Source organism: Pagrus major, chromosome 22, assembly GCF_040436345.1.
Source record: "Pagrus major chromosome 22, Pma_NU_1.0".
NCBI classification, from domain to species: Eukaryota; Metazoa; Chordata; class Actinopteri; order Spariformes; family Sparidae; genus Pagrus; species Pagrus major.
In genome coordinates, this window is record NC_133236.1 from 29716035 (window position 1) to 29736186 (window position 20152).

At 42.1% G+C, this 20152-nt stretch overlaps 1 protein-coding gene across 1 annotated transcript; it reads left to right on the top strand.

The window, feature by feature from the left end:
• Positions 1 to 5052: 5052 nt before the first annotated feature.
• Positions 5053 to 18421, top strand: LOC141017748 (protein NLRC3-like). The gene is made up of 6 exons (XM_073492480.1): positions 5053 to 5702; positions 7188 to 9003; positions 10024 to 10195; positions 14167 to 14339; positions 16291 to 16464; positions 18199 to 18421. The coding sequence occupies exons 1-6, from the start codon at positions 5426 to 5428 to the stop codon at positions 18419 to 18421; spliced, it is 2835 nt and encodes a 944-aa protein (XP_073348581.1). The 5' UTR covers positions 5053 to 5425.
• Positions 18422 to 20152: the final 1731 nt, after the last annotated feature.

Below are 20152 nucleotides of genomic sequence, written 5' to 3' on the forward strand. Positions count from 1 at the left end.
AGCTTAAGCAGTCCCTATTTAAATCCATATTGAAGCAACACCTTGTAGGTTAGGGACCTGACCCTTTAGATGGAGAGCTGGTCCAGTACCTCCTGAACAGGGGTAAACTCGGGATCTAATAGCAGGTTTGTTCTGTTTATGACAACATAACTGTGACAATAACACCGGCATGTCATTGCTGTGGACCGACAAAGGCTTTAAAGTTCAACATCGCTCCAAAATGAACATTCCTGCTAATATGACAGGCTGATAAGATGACGCTTTACTTTCTACACACACAACCCGCTGACTAAAGGCTCATTTATGCTCTACGTTAGATATGCACGCAGACGGAGTCTTCTGACGAACGGCGCAGTACCTCCCGTAGTCAGGGGGAAAAAAAATACACCTGAAATGGATCTTAAAAGAAGTCCAGCTAAAATATATTATAGACCTGTGAAAAACAAGAGCCGACTGATAAACGCATGGAAGTTTTTCTAAATCCTGCTGAGACACAAGTCCTTTAATTCTTCATGTATTCTGACATACGACTGTCACAGGTTGTACACACTGATCTGATCTATTATCCCGGTAGTGTCAATATTTTTCTTTCTTATTCATATTGTTTATATTGTTTCTGCTGCTTGTTTTACTCATATTTATACGTATAATCTTTCTCATAGTTATTTATTACCACTGTTTTTAATTGATGCTCTCTATCTTTGCGATCCTTTCTGCTGCTGTAATATTGCTGATTTCACACTATTTAGTGAAAAGAGTCAAGTTTTTGTTTTTTTCTATTTTATTTGAAATCTGTTGATTGATTGATTGATTGATTGATAAGCGTTTGTTGTAATCAGGTACAATCAGAGCATCTACAGTGTCTTCTTGATGCTAAACACTTATTTAATCCTCCCTCTTCTCCACAACTCACTAATTAATCACAATCAATTTACTTCCATTCCTGAACCTGTGAACCTTCGTACGCTCCCATCTAACTATATACAATTCAATATACTACATGTACAATCAATCATCACATATTATATACAAATATATTACATACACACCCATAAATGCATATATACATATGTACTGAACACATGTACATATACACACCTACATGCTCACACATCTATGTACACACACACACACATACAAATATACATAGCTTATAATATAATATACACAATATATATACATTGACCAAGTTTCTGTATCTTATTATAAAAGTTATGACCACAAATGTATATTTCATAACATATTAATATTTCCTGCACACAAACACATGCATACATCACATGCATGAAGACACCTGGTGAATTTTAAAGCCCTCGTCCCTGGACCTTTTGAAAATCATCTCCTTGTACCTTGTTTTGAACTGGATCATTGTTGGACGTTGCTTTAGCTCCGAGCTCGAACCGTTCCACAGTTTCACACCGCAGATTGAAACGCACTTACTTTTTATAGTCGTCTGAACAGCTCGCATCTTGAAATTCAACTTCTCCCTCAAAATATAACCCCCCTCTCTATCAAGAAACAGTGTCTGAATATTACCTGGTAGTAGTTTGTTTCTTGCTTCATACATTATTTGTGCAGTTTGATATTCAACCAGATGGATGAACTTTATCACACGTGAATTTAAAAACAATCAGTCAGTGTGATGATGATATCTGACGTCATGAACTGTTCTTACGGCTCTTTGTTGAAGTGTGAACAGTGGTTGCAGTGATCTTCTGTAGGTGTTTCCCCTCAGACCTCCACACAGTCATTTAAACATGGTCAGACCAGTGAACAGTAGAGAATGTGCAGTGGTTTGTGATCCAGTACGAGCTTTGTCTCACACAGGACTGAGACGCTTCCTGACACTTTAGATTGAACATGTTTTATGTGAGGTTTCCAGCAGATGTTGTGCTCTATTATCACACCCAGAAATGTATTTACATGCACTCTTTCAATGTTCACACCATCTATCTTCACCTGTACTTGATTATTTCATTCACAGTTTTCAAACATGATAATACAACATAATTGATTTCTGTCAAAGCAGCTTTTTAATTTGCTCATTTCAGATGTGATCAACTTCAGAATCTGCTGCAAATCCTCTCCAGGACAAAACATGTTTGTGTCATCTGCAAATAACTAATGTTGATGTTTGACATGTGTCATTAATGTAGAGTATGAAGAGAAGTGGCCCCAACACTGACCCCTGGTGGACTCCACAAGCAATGTCCCAACATGACCACACGTCCTCACCATCTTCACAAACTGTTGCTGTTGTCTAGAGAGCTTCTCAGCCAGTTCAGAACAACCCCTCTGATACCACACCGCTCCACTTTATTAATCCATCTGTCAGGATTGATTGTATCCGATGCTTTCTTCAGATCAATAAATATTTCTTTTGGTCTAAGCAGCTTGTGATTTCTTCAATAAGTTCAGTGACTGCTGAAGATGTTGATCTGTTGGATCTGAATCCGTATCGACTGTCAGTTAGTAAATCATTGATGAAGTTGGTTCTGTTTTATGAATTCTCTATATAGTGTATTTTTCTTTCTGCAGACATTTTGTAATCCCTTAGTGATCCATGGCTGTCTGAATATTTCTGTTTTTTATTGATTTGTTTTATTGGACAGTTTTTTATCAGATAACAATTTGAATACAATTAAGAATATTTCATACGCTTTGTCAAGGTTTTCTTCTTTATATAATATTTCCCAGTTTTGGTTTAGTAATTGATGTTTTAAAGCGTTCATTGACTCCTCTGTCCTGACTCGTCTGTGCTCCAGTTTAATGTCCTGCTTTTCCTTCTTGTCGTCACTGTCACACACTGTAAACACTGGTAGCTGCTCACTGACATCACTGATCAGTAATCCACTTATTGCATTGTTGTCTGTGACATCAGTAAATCTGTTGTCTATCAGTGTGGCTGAAGGGTAGAGTCACAAAGTGGGCTGGACTACAATAGCTAGAGAAGTCACTTTATGGGCTGAAACAGTCCGGCAGAGACTGGAACAAGACGCTACATGATTATCTAAGTGGAAAGCATTTAGTACAAAACCCTGCTGATCATTGTGTTTACACAAGGGAAACAGGGAATGAGAAGGTGATCATAATAATATGGGTTGATGATGTAATCATTGCTGCCAGTGATGGAGATGCACTAAAAGTTGTGAAGGAGACGCTCACAGCAAGATTCAAAATGAAAGACTGAGGAGAACTGAGACGTTTTCTTGGCATCGACTTTGAGCTGAGTGATGGATGTGTAACAATGTCACAAAAGAAATGTGTTGAAAAAGCACTTGAAAGGTTTAACATGCAAAACTGTGAACATAGAGCGACACCTTGTGAACAGAAACTGAACTACACTGATGATGCAGAAAAGATGAGTGATGTCAGAAAATCCAGAGGCAGCCGGCAGCCTGATCTGTCCAACTACATGTACAAGACCCCAGCTGAGTTTTGTTGTCAGCAAACTGTCGCAGTATTTTTCTGAGGCAACAGAAGAGCAGTGGACTTCTGTAAAACATCTGCTAAGAAACCTGAAAGGCTCAGTTTTCATCATCTCCAGGCTACATACTCCGGGACAATAGGTGGCGGTATGCACCTTTAAAGTCATAAAATCAGAAGAAGAACATGAGAACAGGGAGGAGCCAAGGAAGTCATCACACACACACACACACACACACACACACACACACACACACACACACACACACACACACACACAGGGAGGAACCCTGAAAGTGAAAGTATTTAGTCAGACTCCATTTTAAGACGAAGAGCAGAAGGAGAGCAGCTGGAGTCTGAGGCAGGGTGAGTGTTAACAACACACTGTGATTATTTCCTGTGACTTTACTTACTGTGAGTCAGTTTTCTCCCTGTGGACTGTGGAGGAAAGAAATGTTGGAGTGAACTCAACACTTTGATTCATCTGTGGACACAAAGTCCTGATTGGCTGAATAATCCTCTTTAAACCTACAGTAACCCAAGAAAACAAGCACAGGTGTGAAGAAAAGTGACCAGGTGGACTTCTGGCTGCTTTTATTATACTGTATAATGTGTGTGTGAAGGGGAGAGAGAGTGTGTGTTACTTCCTGCTCTCTCGGTGTTGTGCGACTCTTGAACAAACTTGTTCCCTGATTCTTGTGTCCTGAGCTCACAGCTACTGTTTCACCTCTCAGACTGACTTCAGAGCAGAAGATGAGTGTTTGTGTGAAGGAGGAGGAGGACAGAGCAGAGTCTCCAGGATCCAGCTGTCTGTCTATGAAGAGTGACTGGTCCAACGAGCCTCCTCCAGACTTCAGTAATGAACCTGGACCATCAGACTCAGAGTAAGACACCTGATACTAACTCATTTATGTGACTTTTTTCTGTTCCCTCTCTCACTAACGTGTTTTGTTCATGTTGTGTTTGTATATTTCAACAACAATGTGTTTGCTAACTAACTTTAACAAACCTTTTGGGGCTCATGACAGAGAGATCATTGTCCCATCGTCCTCTTAGTGCTGTCAGTCACGTAAAAAGCTGTAATCTAATCAAAGAGGACAAACAGAAATTGTTAAACTTCTTATTTATGGACAGGAGGAGTTTGCTCCCTCTATGAATTTGTAATTAGACTTTTTCTCAAAGATTCATGTGATATCAATACAAACATGTTGGTGTTTGCAGAGTTCAGTCCAACAGACAGAGAGCAGAGTCTCCAGGATCCAGCTGTCTGTCTATGAAGAGTGACCGGTCCAAAGGTTATCCTCTAAACTTCAGTAATGAACCTGGACCATCAGACTCAGAGTAAGAGACTGTTCTTACTGTAAACTGACCTGATGAAGATGATGCTTTGAGGATGAAGACAAAATGTTCTCTTAAAGAACTATTCCTGCAGATACTGTTTCAAACTGAGATGATCTTAATCTGGGTTTAACAGCCACAAACTGCTGACGGTATTTCTGGAGAACGTCTCTCTCTCTTTTCTGTGCAGAGCAGGTAGAAGTACAGGAGGGGAGAGCGAAGGGAGATTGTCCTCTTGTTAAACCATTACGAATGCTGTTGTTAAAAGTCACGTCATAGTTAAAAGTCACGTCATAGTTAAAAGTCATGTCATAGTTAAAGTCATGTCATAGTTAAAGTCACGTCATAGTTAAAGTCACGTCATAGTTAAAGTCACGTCATAGTTAAAGTCACGTCATAGTTAAAGTCATGTCATAGTTAAAAGTCATCTCATAGTTAAAGTCATGTCATCGTGGTCGACCACAGTTATTGAGAACACTTTTAACTCCAGGTTCAAACTGACTAAACAGAAGAGTTGAAATAACACAAATAACCATCTTTATTCCAGACTGAAGCTGAATTCAGTCAGAAAAGTAAAGACAGTTTTACTGTCCTCTGTCAGCTGATCTGAGCTTCTCAACAGTGTCGACCAAATCTTGAGATTTTTAGAAACAATCAACAAATGGTTTTAGTTGTAAAGAAATGTCTTCACAGAGAGAAGAAGAGGAGGCATGTTTCTGTGGAGGAGCAGCCGTCCTGCTGTGTTTCCTGTCAGGACGTCCTGAAGGATCCAGTCTCTACCAGCTGGCGACAGGTTCTGGTCAGGTTCTTCAGACAGCGCATCACATCATACTGGGACCAGTCTGCTTCACCAGGACTCTCCTCCTGTCCCCAGTGTGGGAAAAGATCCAGAACAGGAGCTGGACTGCAGACAGCCAGTCTGACCAGCACTGTACAAAGTGAGACTATATATCTGTCTGCTGGTGTCTTCATGTCCGAACACACTACTTGTTGTTTTAATACATTTGTTATGTCACACATTAACCAATCAGAGAGCTGCTTGTTCTCTGTATGCAGAGATGGAGATGGAGAAGTGTCAGACAGCAGCTTGAGACAAAACAGCACTTTAAACAACAGTCCACATTAGCTTTCCTGCTAACATCTCCTCCTCCTCCTCTAACTTACAAACACACACCTCGTCCTGCAGATCCACTTGTTGAACAAGCCACCGAACAAACATCCAGTGAGGAAAAGTGCACTGCTAACATCTATTTTCAGGCTGCAGCAGATGCTAATTAGCTGCTCAGTGTCAGCACATTAAACAGCTTAAAATGTAACCTGCTTCATTACAATACGTTCATTTAGCCGACGTTTTTATCCAAAGAGACTGAAAATAACTGACTGAACCATGTGGATACAACATGAGTAGATCACATTCATCAATTATGCTAAAATGGTTCAAGAGCTACAACTAGAAGCAATAAGAGATCAAGAGAGAGATTGTTTTTATGGACCAAGGTGCCGTCTGAACAGGAGAGTTTTCAGTCTGAACAGGAGAGTTTCAGTCTGAACAGGAGAGTTTTCAGTCTGAAGTTGTGTCGAGTTTCTTCTGTTCTGATGTCACTGGGGAGTTTGTGTCACTATTGTGGATCCAGGACATCAGACAGTCTGGATCTAGTTGAGCAGTAGCTGGTCCTCCCTTGTAGTGAGGGAATAACAAGCAGTCAGCAGCAGCAGAGTGTAGTGGACGGGCTGAGGTGCAGGTGGTGGTCATTTACAGGGGCCAACCTGAGATGTTGTCCCTCAAGCAAAGGAGTTGAGTTCAAGAAACAGTGCTGTGCATAGAGGTGAGCCCAACTAAATCTAGTTGGTACCGCCCCACCTCCAGCACCAGCCCCTGTTCCTTCCCCCATGGAGGAGACACTCCCTGTCCTGAGGACCAGTCTGAGATGCCAGGAATCAGCACACCTGCCTTCTTTTGCATGAGACTGGCGCACACCCGACCCCAATGCCCGTCCCTGCTGGTAGTCAGCCCACAGGGTGGCGTCTCCATGTAGTCAAAGGCCAGACACCAGATATTCACCAGCGACCTCCACTCCCAGGTTGAGCTCCAGAAAGGTGCCCTGATGTCTCTTTCCTGGTTCAGGAGCTGCAGCACCTTTGTGGCTGATTCATAAAGGCTCTTTGAATCACTCTCAGTCTGGCTCCTCCTCTGGGGCTGATTAGCTTTGCGAGACCCTGCCAGGGGCTAATGCCCCCGACAACAGAGCTCCGAGGATCACAGGGACACACAAACCTCTCCACGACGTTAAGGTGGAGAGAAAGACAAAGAAAACAACAAACATGTTCTTATACTGATGGTTTTTAACTTGTAATGAAAAGACCATTGACTGCTGATTGTCACATTGTATTTTTTGTCTCCCACTTTTTTTGTCTTTTTTCAGTGAATGTTGGTCTGCAGGAGGTTTTCCATGAACATAAGATCAGTCTGAGGAGGAGATGTGAACGTGTGACTGAAGGAAGTGATGAAACAGGAAGTGATGAAACAGGAAGTGGAACCCTCCTTAACAAGATCTACACTGAGCTCTACATCACAGAGGGACAGAGTGAAGAGGTTAATACCCAACATGAGGTGAGGCAGCTGGAGACAGTTTCCAAGAAGAAGACCTTCAGTGAAACACCAATCAGGTGCTGCGACATCTTTAAAGCCTCACCTGACCAGCAGAGACGCATCAGAGTGGTTCTGACCAACGGCGTCGCTGGAGTTGGAAAAACCTTCTCAGTGCTGAAGTTCACTCTGGACTGGGCAGAGGGCTCCGAAAACCAAGATGTCCGTCTGCTGGTTCTGCTGTCGTTCAGGGAGCTGAACCTGATCAGAGATGAGCAGTACAGTCTTCTCAGGCTGCTCCATGTTTTTCATCCAACATTACAGAAGGTGACAGCAGAGAAGCTCGCTGTCTGTAAACTTCTGTTCATCTTTGACGGCCTGGATGAAAGCAGACTGTCACTGGATTTCAAGAACCATGAGGTCGTGTCTGATGTCACACAGGAGTCATCAGTCAGCGCGCTGCTGACAAACCTCATCGAGGGGAAGCTGCTTCCCTCGGCTCTCGTCTGGATAACTTCCCGACCTGCAGCAGCCAATCAGATCCCTCCTTCACGTGTTGACAGGGTAACAGAAGTACGAGGCTTCACTGACGCCCAGAAGGACGAGTACTTCAGGAGGAGGTTCAGTGATGAAGATCTGTCCAGCAGAGTCATCTCACACATCAAGACCTCCAGGAGCCTCCACATCATGTGTCTGATCCCAGTCTTCTGCTGGATCACTGCTACAGTTCTGGACCACATGTTGACTACAGCCCAGAGAGGAGAGCTGCCCAAGACCCTGACTGACATGTACTCACACTTCCTGCTGGTTCAGACAAAGAGGAAGAAGCAGAAGTACGATGAGGGACATGAGAGTCCACAGGAGCTGACAGAGGCTGACAGGGAAGTTCTTCTGAAGCTGGGGAGGCTGGCGTTTGAACATCTGGAGACAGGAAACATCATGTTCTACCAAGAAGACCTGGAGCGGTGTTGTCTTAATGTCACAGAGGCCTCGGTGTACTCAGGAGTTTGTACAGAGATCTTCAGAAGAGAAAGTGTGATCTTCCAGAAAACAGTCTACTGCTTTGTTCATCTGAGCGTTCAGGAGTTTCTGGCTGCAGTCTACATGTTCCACTGTCACACCAACAGGAACACAGAGGTCCTGAAGGACTTCCTGGGAGGACATGAGGAGGATGATGAAGAGGATTACTTCCTGGATGAGTTCCTGAAGAGCGCCATGGAGAAATCCCTTGAAAGTAAAAATGGCCACCTGGACCTGTTTGTTCGCTTCCTTCATGGCCTCTCTCTGACGTCCAACCAGAGACTCTTAGCAGGTCTGCTGGGTCAGACAGACAACAGGCCAGAAATCATCCAGAGAGCCATCAACAACCTGAAGGAGATGAAACGTGATGATATCTCTCCTGACAGAAGCATCAACATCTTCCACTGTCTGACGGAGATGAACGACCACTCAGTCCATCAGGAGATCCAAGAGTTCCTGAAGTCAGAGAACAGATCAGAGAAGGAACTCTCTGAGATCCACTGCTCAGCTCTGGCCTACATGCTGCAGATGTCAGAGGAGGTTCTGGATGAGTTGGACACAGAGAAATACAACACATCACTCTGGGGAAAACAGAGACTGATTCCAGCTGTGAGGAACTGCAGAAAGGCTCGGTAAGTCCAGATGTGATGAACATTAAAAATCCTGGTAAAGCTGAAGCCTTCAGTATTAAAGACAAACACTTTACACACATGCATTATATAAAACCTCAACACGATACATGTTTTACTGAACAAGTATGAAACCTGCTGATTGAATCAATGATCATCACCAAGCTCAGAGATGAAATGACATGTAGTCGTCTACTTTCCAAAACATTTCCTTCAGCCAGGTGAACTCCACCTGAGACAAATGATCACCCATCAAATGATAATAACTCAATCTTTAGCACTAATTATACTATTGATGCAGGAGAAGACGCTGAATTAATTTAATGGGAGGTGAAAAGCAGACGGAGCGACAGAATAAAATGCATCAAAGAACAAAATCCACACAAACACATAACTGAGGTAAACACATACGAGTGCAGTTACAACCTACAGTGAATTTACATGAAGCTTCATGAATATAAATCAACTCAAATCTGACACGTTTACATTACAGTCATTTGGACACTTTGTCCTGAACATCAGTTTGGTTCATGTTGCTCGAGGACACTCAGGAGGTTCATTTATTGATTTATTTTCTTGATATACGACTTTTAAAAGCAGTTACAAAGTGCTGTACACACATTAAACAGCAACACAACGAAAGAGTCACAAGAAACAGCAAGTTTTACCTGACAATTACAAATATAAATATAAAGACAACAGAATGAATCAAACAAACCAAAATCAAACATGAAGATAAAAACATCCACATCAGGGTTAAAAGCAGCTTTATTCAGGTGTGTTTTGGGGGCTGATATAAAATGGGGCAGCGATTCAGCCCCTCTGATCTCCTCAGGCAGGGAAAGTCTGGGGCCTCGTGGGCAGAAGGAGCTCAAGTTTCAAACTACAAACCTTGTGATCAATGACTGACCAGCTCAGGCCGACCAACTGACCCCCTGTGCTTTGTGATGCAACATGTCTGAATCTGTTTTCACAATAAAGTCTCATTTTATTGTTTTAATGTTCTTTTATCTGTAATCACAGATTTATTCACTGTGAACTCTCAAAGAGTCACTGTGAAGTCGTAGCCTCAGCTCTGAAGTCCAACCCCTCCCATCTGACAGAACTGGACCTGAGCAACAACTACCACCTGCAGGATTCAGGAGTGAAGCTTCTCTGTGCTGGACTGGAGAGTCCAAACTGTCGACTGGAGGTTCTGAGGTCAGTTCATGTGTTTCTGTGTAGATTTATAACATTTAAATCCATAACAGAAGTTTTACATTTCCTTCAGTTCACTTGTTTTCTGGGTTTGTCTGAGCTCAAATCACAACAACTCAGTTTAAAGTTTGACACCAGATTATATATTTATATCACGCACGCACGCATGCACGCACACACACACACACACACACACACACACACACACACACACACACACACACACACACACACACACACACACACACACAGTGACAGGTGACACTACATTATTGTATATTACTGCCTGACGTACAGCATACACAGATACACAGATACACAGAGATTTAAATCTCTGAAAAGAAAGTGTTGAATCTTTGAGAAAAGGAGGTTGGATGATGTTTAAGTCGCGTTGGACAGAAGACACCTCCTCTCATGTATTTATGTGCTCTTCATTGGATAAGTGTCTCTTTTTATTTCAATATTAAAGGATTATTACGTACCTTCTTAATGTGTTCTTACTGTAGTTAAGTGCACTTAAAATGAATCACATGAAAACTATGTCCCAATAAATTAACTTAAAATTATTAACAGAAAAATAAAAATTCTAATAGCCATAAAAATAAATGTAACCATCCACAGTAAATCACAGTGAACCCAACATGTGGTTTTCTACGGAGCTTGTTCAGAATGAAATGTTAACAAGTCAAACCAATGAATTCAGTGCAATGTTCCTTTAACCTTGTTTTGTTACTATTCACTGTCAATTTACTTTTGTTCAAACACAGAAATGTTCTTTTAACTTTGCTCTGCTATTGATCACTGCTGATGAACTTCAGCACCAAAGACCTTCATTAGTATTAAACACACCTGAAGAACTCTTATAGAACCTTTAAGTGGTACTTCATTATGTTGTGGGCCCACACACACACACACACACACACACACACACACACACACACAAGCTGGCAACCAGAACACAAAGAAGTCTCTCTGTTCTGCTTCTCTTCACTGCTGCTGCCGCCGACTTCTCTCCGTTTCTTTTGTCACACAGTTCACTGCTCTGTTAGCTTCCGCCCCACAGCCAATCACCAGACAGGAAAAGTGTCATGACTCATACACAACCAATCACATACAATAAAGTTAAACAACATAGGTTGTACTGTGTTTATGCCACACGTTAGCCAGGTACACTGCAAACAACCTGCTTAAAGTGGCAGGATAAAGTTCATATTAAAGGAACCATGTTAATAACATCAAAACACATTTATTCAGAACAAAACTTACCTGAACCTCTTAATATCCAAGAAAACTTGGGATTTAAATATTTAGGGGTAAATTAAATGACCCAGGGCGACAGTAAGAGAGTTGATTTTTGAGTCTCGTTCCCAACCCGTCAAATACTGACGCTTTGGGACGGCGCCGACCCGACCTACAATCCCAAAGCGTCAGTATTTGACGAGTTGGGAACGAGACTCAGAATTCAACCATCTTAATAACAGGAGCTTTAAATAGCAGAATCAAATGTTACATCAGTTTCTGTGGGTTTTTATTTGGCTGCACAACATGAGTTTGTACAGATGGAGCCTCTGGTGGAGCTGCAGAGTTTAAGAAGTGACATCACTACGTCTTTATTGAAGCAGCAGCACGTTGTCATTAATATTAATGAGAGCTCTGTTTCACTTTGTGTGTTTGACAGTGTTGAACCTGCATCCTGTTGGGTTCAGGTGTTTGGAGCTTCATTTTCTAAACGTCTACATCCTGAACCTTCTTCAGCTCTGAACAGATTATTAAACACTGAATGATTTCAAGCAGGAACATTAAAGTCTTTTAAACTGACATCATTTATTCTTTATTCAGATTGTGGAGCTGCAGGTTGTCAGAGATCAGCTGTGCTTCTCTGGCCTCAGCTCTGAAGTCCAACCCCTCCCATCTGAGACAGCTGGAGCTGAGTCACAACGAGCTGCAGGATTCAGGAGTGAAGCTTCTCTCTGCTGGACTGGAGAGTCCAAACTGTCGACTGGAGACTCTGAGGTCAGACACCATTTTTTCCTTCTGTGCTCAGATTAATATGATGTGAAAGTTGTGTTGACACTAAACTGCAGACATCAGCTGATATTATACTGATCCACACTGAGTATCTTAATGCTGAAGTCTGTTTTCTTCTTCTGTGGTTTAGTCCATTGACTGTGGCAGAGCAGTGTTGAGCTGCACATTTAAAACCTTCATATAACAACATGAATAATTCACTCTGAACATCCTCAACTATTGATTTTCACCTCAGATTACAAATCATGTTTTTTAAAATGCATTTTAAAGTGATGAGAAAAATACATACTACAATGAAAAGTTCAATAATCTCTATTTTAACTATCAGACAATGACAAATATATTCAGAATTGTCTTTTTACAACATTTTAATGAAGCTTTGTGACGTTTATAATGACTGAATATTTAAATTGTGAAGTTTCATCATTTATTCTTTATTCAGATTGAGTCTCTGCAGGTTGTCAGAGATCAGCTGTGCTTCTCTGGCCTCAGCTCTGAAGTCCAACCCCTCCCATCTGAGAGAGCTGGACCTGAGTAAGAACGAGCTGCAGGATTCAGGAGTGAAGCTTCTCTCTGCTGGACTGAAGAGTCCAAACTGTCGACTGGAGACTCTGAGGTCAGTTCATGTGTTTCTGTGTTTCTGTAAAATGTCATTAATTTACATTTTTTGCTCTCTCTCTCTTGCTCCACCACACACTCTGCACACACAGCACACGTGTGGTTGTTTATCTCAACATGAAACTAGCTTTACTTGAGAAAGGCTGCAGGCAGCGAGACAGAAGACTGCTGAACAGGTAGAAAGTGAAATGTTACTTCAGAGCGTGGAGGACGAGACGACTCTGGCTGTTCCCACTGACCAATCAGTGGTCTGCAGTGTGTTAGCTCCACCTTTTAGCGTGGGATCAGTGCATCAGTGAAGCTAAACGTGTTCATAGCTGTTTCAGACAGCCAAAGGTGGAGCCAAGAGCTGCTGGAGGCTCAACAATGGTTTAAATATGGAGGTAACTTCTCACATGCTCTCTCCTGGAAGACATTGGTAGTGTTTCACTCAGTTCATATTTCAAAGTGACAGAAATAGTTGTGTAACAAATGAAAAAGAGCTGAGAGAGAAGTTCAAAACTGGGCTCTATCTCACCTGCACTCAGCTCACCAATCACAGAGTGAGGAAGGTGTTAATGTTTGTTTGTCACTTTTGTAAAGTGACAGAAATTGTTGGACACAGACCCCCTAATCTGACATCAGAAAGGTGTGGCCCCCCGCAGAGATTTAAACCTCTGAAAAGAAAGTGTTGAATCTTTGAAAAAAGGAGGTTGGATGATGTTGAAGTCACGTTGGACAAAAGACACATGAGTGTGATGTCATCTCTGATTCAACACACTGCACGTGTTGAATGTGTGAAACTCTGAAGACAAACTTTAATAACATGAAAATATTACACTGCTGATGAATTATAAGTGTGACACAATTATCTCACACATACTGTTGACGCTTTGGGACGGCGGCCGACCCGACCTACAATCCCAAAGCGTCGGTATTTGACGAGTTGGGAACGAGACTCAGAATTCAACTATCTTAATAGCAGGAGCTTTAAATAGCAGAATCAAATGTTACATCAGTTTCTGTGGGTTTTTATTTGGCTGCACAACATGAGTTTGTATAGATGGAGCCTCTGGTGGAGCTGCAGAGTTTAAGAGGTGACATCACTACGTCTTTATTGAAGCAGCAGCACGTTGTCATTAATATTAATGAGAGCTCTGTTTCACTTTGTGTGTTTGACAGTGTTGAACCTGCATCCTGTTGGGTTCAGGTGTTTGGAGCTTCATTTTCTAAACGTCTACATTCTGAACCTTCTTCAGCTCTGAACAGATTATTAAACACTGAATGATTTCAAGCAGGAACATTAAAGTCTTTTAAAGTTTCATCATTTGTTCTTTATTCAGATTGAGGAGCTGCAGTTTGTCAGAGATCAGCTGTGCTTCTCTGGCCTCAGCTCTGAAGTCCAACCCCTCCCATCTGAGAGAGCTGGAGCTGAGAGACAACAAGCTGCAGGATTCAGGAGTGAAGCTTCTCTCTGCTGGACTGGAGAGTCCAAACTGTCGACTGGAGACTCTGAAGTCAGTTCATGTGTTTCTGTGTTTCTGTAAAATGTTATTAATTTACATGTTTTGCTCTCTCTCTCTTGCTCGACCACACACTCTGCACACACAGCACACGTGTGGTTGTTTATCTCAACATGAAACTAGCTTTACTTGAGAAAGGCTGCAGGCAGCGAGACAGAAGACTGCTGAACAGGTAGAAAGTGAAATGTTACTTCAGAGCGTGGAGGACGAGACGACTCTGGCTGTTCCCACTGACCAATCAGTGGTCTGCAGTGTGTTAACTCCACCTTTTAGCGTGGGATCAGTGCATCAGTGAAGCTAAACGTGTTCATAGCTGTTTCAGACAGCCAAAGGTGGAGCCAAGAGCTGCTGGAGGCTCAACAATGGTTTAAATATGGAGGTAACTTCTCACATGCTCTCTCCTGGAAGACATTGGTAGTGTTTCACTCATATTTCAAAGTGACAGAAATAGTTGTGTAACAAATGAAAAAGAGCTGAGAGAGAAGTTGAAACCTGGGCTCTATCTCACCTGCACTCAGCTCACCAATCACAGAGTGAGGAAGGTGTTAATGTTTGTTTGTCACTTTTGTAAAGTGACAGAAATTGTTGGACACAGACCCCCTAATCTGACATCAGAAAGGTGTGGCCCCCCGCAGAGATTTAAATCTCTGAAAAGAAAGTGTTGAATCTTTGAAAAAAGGAGGTTGGATGATGTTGAAGTCACGTTGGACAAAAGACACATGAGTGTGATGTAATCTCTGATTCAACACACTGCACGTGTTGAATGTGTGAAACTCTGAAGACAAACTTTAATAACAATGAAAATATTACACTGCTGATGAATTATAAGTGTGACACAATTATCTCACACATACTGTTGACGCTTTGGGAGGCGGCCGACCCGACCTACAATCCCAAAGCGTCGGTATTTGACGAGTTGGGAACGAGACTCAGAATTCAACTATCTTAATAACAGGAGCTTTAAATAGCAGAATCAAATGTTACATCAGTTTCTGTGGGTTTTTATTTGGCTGCACAACATGAGTTTGTACAGATGGAGCCTCTGGTGGAGCTGCAGAGTTTAAGAGGTGACATCACTACGTCTTTATTGAAGCAGCAGCACGTTGTCATTAATATTAATGAGAGCTCTGTTTCACTTTGTGTGTTTGACAGTGTTGAACCTGCATCCTGTTGGGTTCAGGTGTTTGGAGCTTCATTTTCTAAACGTCTACATCCTGAACCTTCTTCAGCTCTGAACAGATTATTAAACACTGAATGATTTCAAGCAGGAACATTAAAGTCTTTTAAACTGACATCATTTATTCTTTATTCAGATTGAGTCTCTGCAGTTTGTCAGAGATCAGCTGTGCTTCTCTGGCCTCAGCTCTGAAGTCCAACCCCTCCCATCTGAGACAGCTGGACCTGAGTCACAACGAGCTGCAGGATTCAGGAGTGAAGCTTCTCTCTGCTGTACTGGAGAGTCCAAACTGTCGACTGGAGACTCTGAGGTCAGACACCATTTTTTACTTCTGTGCTCAGATTAATATGATGTGAAAGTTGTGTTGACACTAAACTGCAGACATCAGCTGATATTATACTGATCCACACTGAGTATCTTAATGCTGAAGTCTGTTTTCTTCTTCTGTGGTTTAGTCCATTGACTGTGGCAGAGCAATGTTGAGCTGCACATTTAAAACCTTCATATAACAACATGAATAATTCACTCTGAACATCCTCAACTATTGATTTTCACCTCAGATTACAAATCATGTTTTTTTAAATGTATTTTAAAGTGATGAGAAAAATACATACTACAATGAAAAGTTCAATAATCTCTATTTTAACTATCAGACAATAACAAATATATTCAGAATTGTTTTTTTTACAACATTTTAATGAAGCTTTGTGACGTTTATACTGACTGAACATTTAAATTGTGAAATTTCATAATTTATTCTTTATTCAGATTATGGAACTGCAGTTTGTCAGAGATCAGCTGTGCTTCTCTGGCCTCAGCTCTGAAGTCCAACCCCTCCCATCTGAGAGAGCTGGAGCTGAGTGACAACGAGCTGCAGGATTCAGGAGTGAAGCTTCTCTCCGCTGGACTGGAGAGTCCAAACTGTCGACTGGAGACTCTGAGGTCAGTTCATGTGTTTCTGTGTATCTGTAAAATGTTATTAATTTACATTTTTTGCTCTCTCTCTCTTGCTCCACCACACACTCTGCACACACAGCACACGTGTGGTTGTTTATCTCAACATGAAACTAGCTTTACTTGAGAAAGGCTGCAGGCAGCGAGACAGAAGACTGCTGAAAGGTAGAAAGTGAAATGTTACTTCAGAGCGTGGAGGACGAGACGACTCTGGCTGTTCCCACTGACCAATCAGTGGTCTGCAGTGTGTTAGCTCCACCTTTTAGCGTGGGATCAGTGCATCAGTGAAGCTAAAAGTGTTCATAGCTGTTTCAGACAGCCAAAGGTGGAGCCAAGAGCTGCTGGAGGCTCAACAATGGGTTAAATATGGAGGTAACTTCTCACATGCTCTCTCCTGGAAGACATTGGTAGTGTTTCACTCAGTTCATATTTCAAAGTGACAGAAATAGTTGTGTAACAAATGAAAAAGAGCTGAGAGAGAAGTTGAAACCTGGGCTCTATCTCACCTGCACTCAGCTCACCAATCACAGAGTGAGGAAGGTGTTAATGTTTGTTTGTCACTTTTGTAAAGTGACAGAAGTTGTTGGACACAGACCCCCTAATCTGACATCAGAAAGGTGTGGCCCCCCGCAGAGATTTAAACCTCTGAAAAGAAAGTGTTGAATCTTTGAAAAAAGGAGGTTGGATGATGTTGAAGTCACGTTGGACAAAAGACACATGAGTGTGATGTAATCTCTGATTCAACACACTGCACGTGTTGAATGTGTGAAACTCTGAAGACAAACTTTAATAACAATGAAAATATTACACTGCTGATGAATTATAAGTGCGACACAATTATCTCACACATACTGTTGTTGTTCTCACATGTTTAAATCCATTTTAATATTTATTTTATGAGAGCTCTGTTTCACTTTGTGTGTTTGACAGTGTTGAACCTGCATCCTGTTGGGTTCAGGTGTTTGGAGCTTCATTTTCTAAACGTCTACATCCTGAACCTTCTTCAGCTCTGAACAGATTATTAAACACTGAATGATTTCAAGCAGGAACATTAAAGTCTTTTAAACTGACATCATTTATTCTTTATTCAGATTGAGTTGGTGCAGTTTGTCAGAGATCAGCTGTGCTTCTCTGGCCTCAGCTCTGAAGTCCAACCCCTCCCATCTGAGACAGCTGGAGCTGAGTCACAACGAGCTGCAGGATTCAGGAGTGAAGCTTCTCTCTGCTGGACTGGAGAGTCCAAACTGTCGACTGGAGACTCTGAGGTCAGACACCATTTTTTCCTTCTGTGCTCAGATTAATATGATGTGAAAGTTGTGTTGACACTAAACTGCAGACATCAGCTGATATTATACTGATCCACACTGAGTATCTTAATGCTGAAGTCTGTTTTCTTCTTCTGTGGTTTAGTCCATTGACTGTGGCAGAGCAGTGTTGAGCTGCACATTTAAAACCTTCATATAACAACATGAATAATTCACTCTGAACATCCTCAACTATTGATTTTCATCTTAGATTACAAATCATGTTTTTTAAAATGCATTTTAAAGTGATGAGAAAAATACATACTACAATGAAAAGTTCAATAATCTCTATTTTAACTATCAGACAATAACAAATATATTCAGAATTTTCTTTTTACAACATTTTAATGAAGCTTTGTGACGTTTATAATGACTGAATATTTAAATTGTGAAGTTTCATCATTTATTCTTTATTCAGATTGAGGAGATGCAGGTTGTCAGAGATCAGCTGTGCTTCTCTGGCCTCAGCTCTGAAGTCCAACCCCTCCCATCTGAGACAGCTGGACCTGAGAGGAAACAAACTGCAGGATTCAGGAGTGAAGCTGCTGTCTGAACTTGTGGAGAGTCCACACTGTCGACTGGAGACTCTGAGGTCAGTAGAGAGTTGGAGTCAGTCCATGCTGGTTTCAGCAGTGTTGTAATAAACACAGTCAGTATCAGAGTAAAGATCCAGTATTTCCTGCTTTCCTCAGTGAAGGTGAGAGGAGAACGGTGACAGGCTTCAGGATTGGACAGAAAGAGATAGAGGGGGAACAGTCAGCCAATCAGAGGAGCCAGAAGCTTGTTGTGATCGTGTGTTTGAGTTGAAGTGAAGACGACTGTTGTTGTTGTGTTCATGTGTACAGGAAGTAAAGCTGGATCACAGCTGACAGCATCACAGGATGTGTAGAGACAGTGTCCTCATCCATCAAACTGTTGTAGCATCAAATCTGTGTTCTCTCATTTCAACACTGAACAACTGATCAGTCCATCTTTGTCACAGCTCTCAGGTCTACGGTGGCCCTGAAGGTCAAAACACAACAACATCCCACAAAACATCAAACTGTCACCAGAGACTCTGGTTCTGTCCAATAACAAACAAGAACGCCGTCCCACCTTTTCCATAATCTGAAGTGTGGTTGTGTTTTGACCCTCAGGGCCACCGTACAGATCGCTCTGACTGAAGCCTGCACATCACTGACTCTTATTTCAGAGAACCACGGTTACATTTAGTAACCATGTGGTCTCCTCACAGACCAGAACCTCTGCTGAAGTCCAGTAACCACAGCTGGTGTTGACTGTTCAGTCTCTGTGTGAACATGTAGGAGCTTTAACATCAAATATTTATCTGTCCGTCTGTCTTTAGTTTTATCCAGATGTTTTTACAACAGACTCCATATTTACATGTTTGTAATATTTAAAGTAGATGAAATATTCAGGTGTGACTGAGACTCTGGTTTTTAACAGCAGTGAATCATCATCAAAGTGTTTCTGCAGTGATGATGCGTTCAGGGTCTCTGAGCAGTTTATTTCACTGTGTGCTTGAGTGAAACCTGCAGAGTAAACACACTTGATGTGTCTGCAGGTCTGTGAGCTTCACTCCAACACGTTAACATGAGAGCTGGAAGGAAGCTGGCTACGCTACACAGCCGCTCCACTTGTGGTCTGAACAGGACTGAAGTCCTGCTGGTCTTTATATCACTGACTGACAGCTGATGGAGGGAGTCTCTGTAGACACTCATGTATCACTTCTGCTGTCTCTCTGCTTCTCTCATCAGGTGGAGGAGGTGGTGATCAGCTGTGTCCTGATGATCCAGAGAGGTTGAAGCAGCACCATCAGCTGGTGGGTGGAGAGGCTCTGACTGGGTGGAGAGGAGAGCTTCATCCAGCAGTGACTGACAGACCAATCACAACACGTGGAGATGATGTCAGTGCTGCAGTGTGAACTGCTCTGGGATCAGCTCCACTGTCCAGTCCAGCATCGTCCCTGTCTTCCTCTGGATGTGACAGTGTCATCAGTGTATCTGGACTGCTCTGCTGCTGCTCTGTCCTTCTACACCGTCTCTGCAGACACACTGACACTCCTCCACTCCTTCTGCTCCACACTCAGACACCTCCTCCACCTGGAACCTGGACCTGGACCAGAGTCTGGATTCCATTTTTCTGTTTTTGATTCTTTCAGATACCCTGAACACAAAGTGACTCTGCAGTGTAAACAGAGTTAAGATCCCTACACACCTGCCATACAGCATCGGCAAGTTGAAGGACATTATACCTAGTCCTGACAGTGATTAAGAATATAAGAGCTCTGCTATTAGTGTATTGTATTTATAATCAGATGTGTTATGATTGTTGTCATGACTACAAAGAAGTTATAATGAAGTTATAAAAAT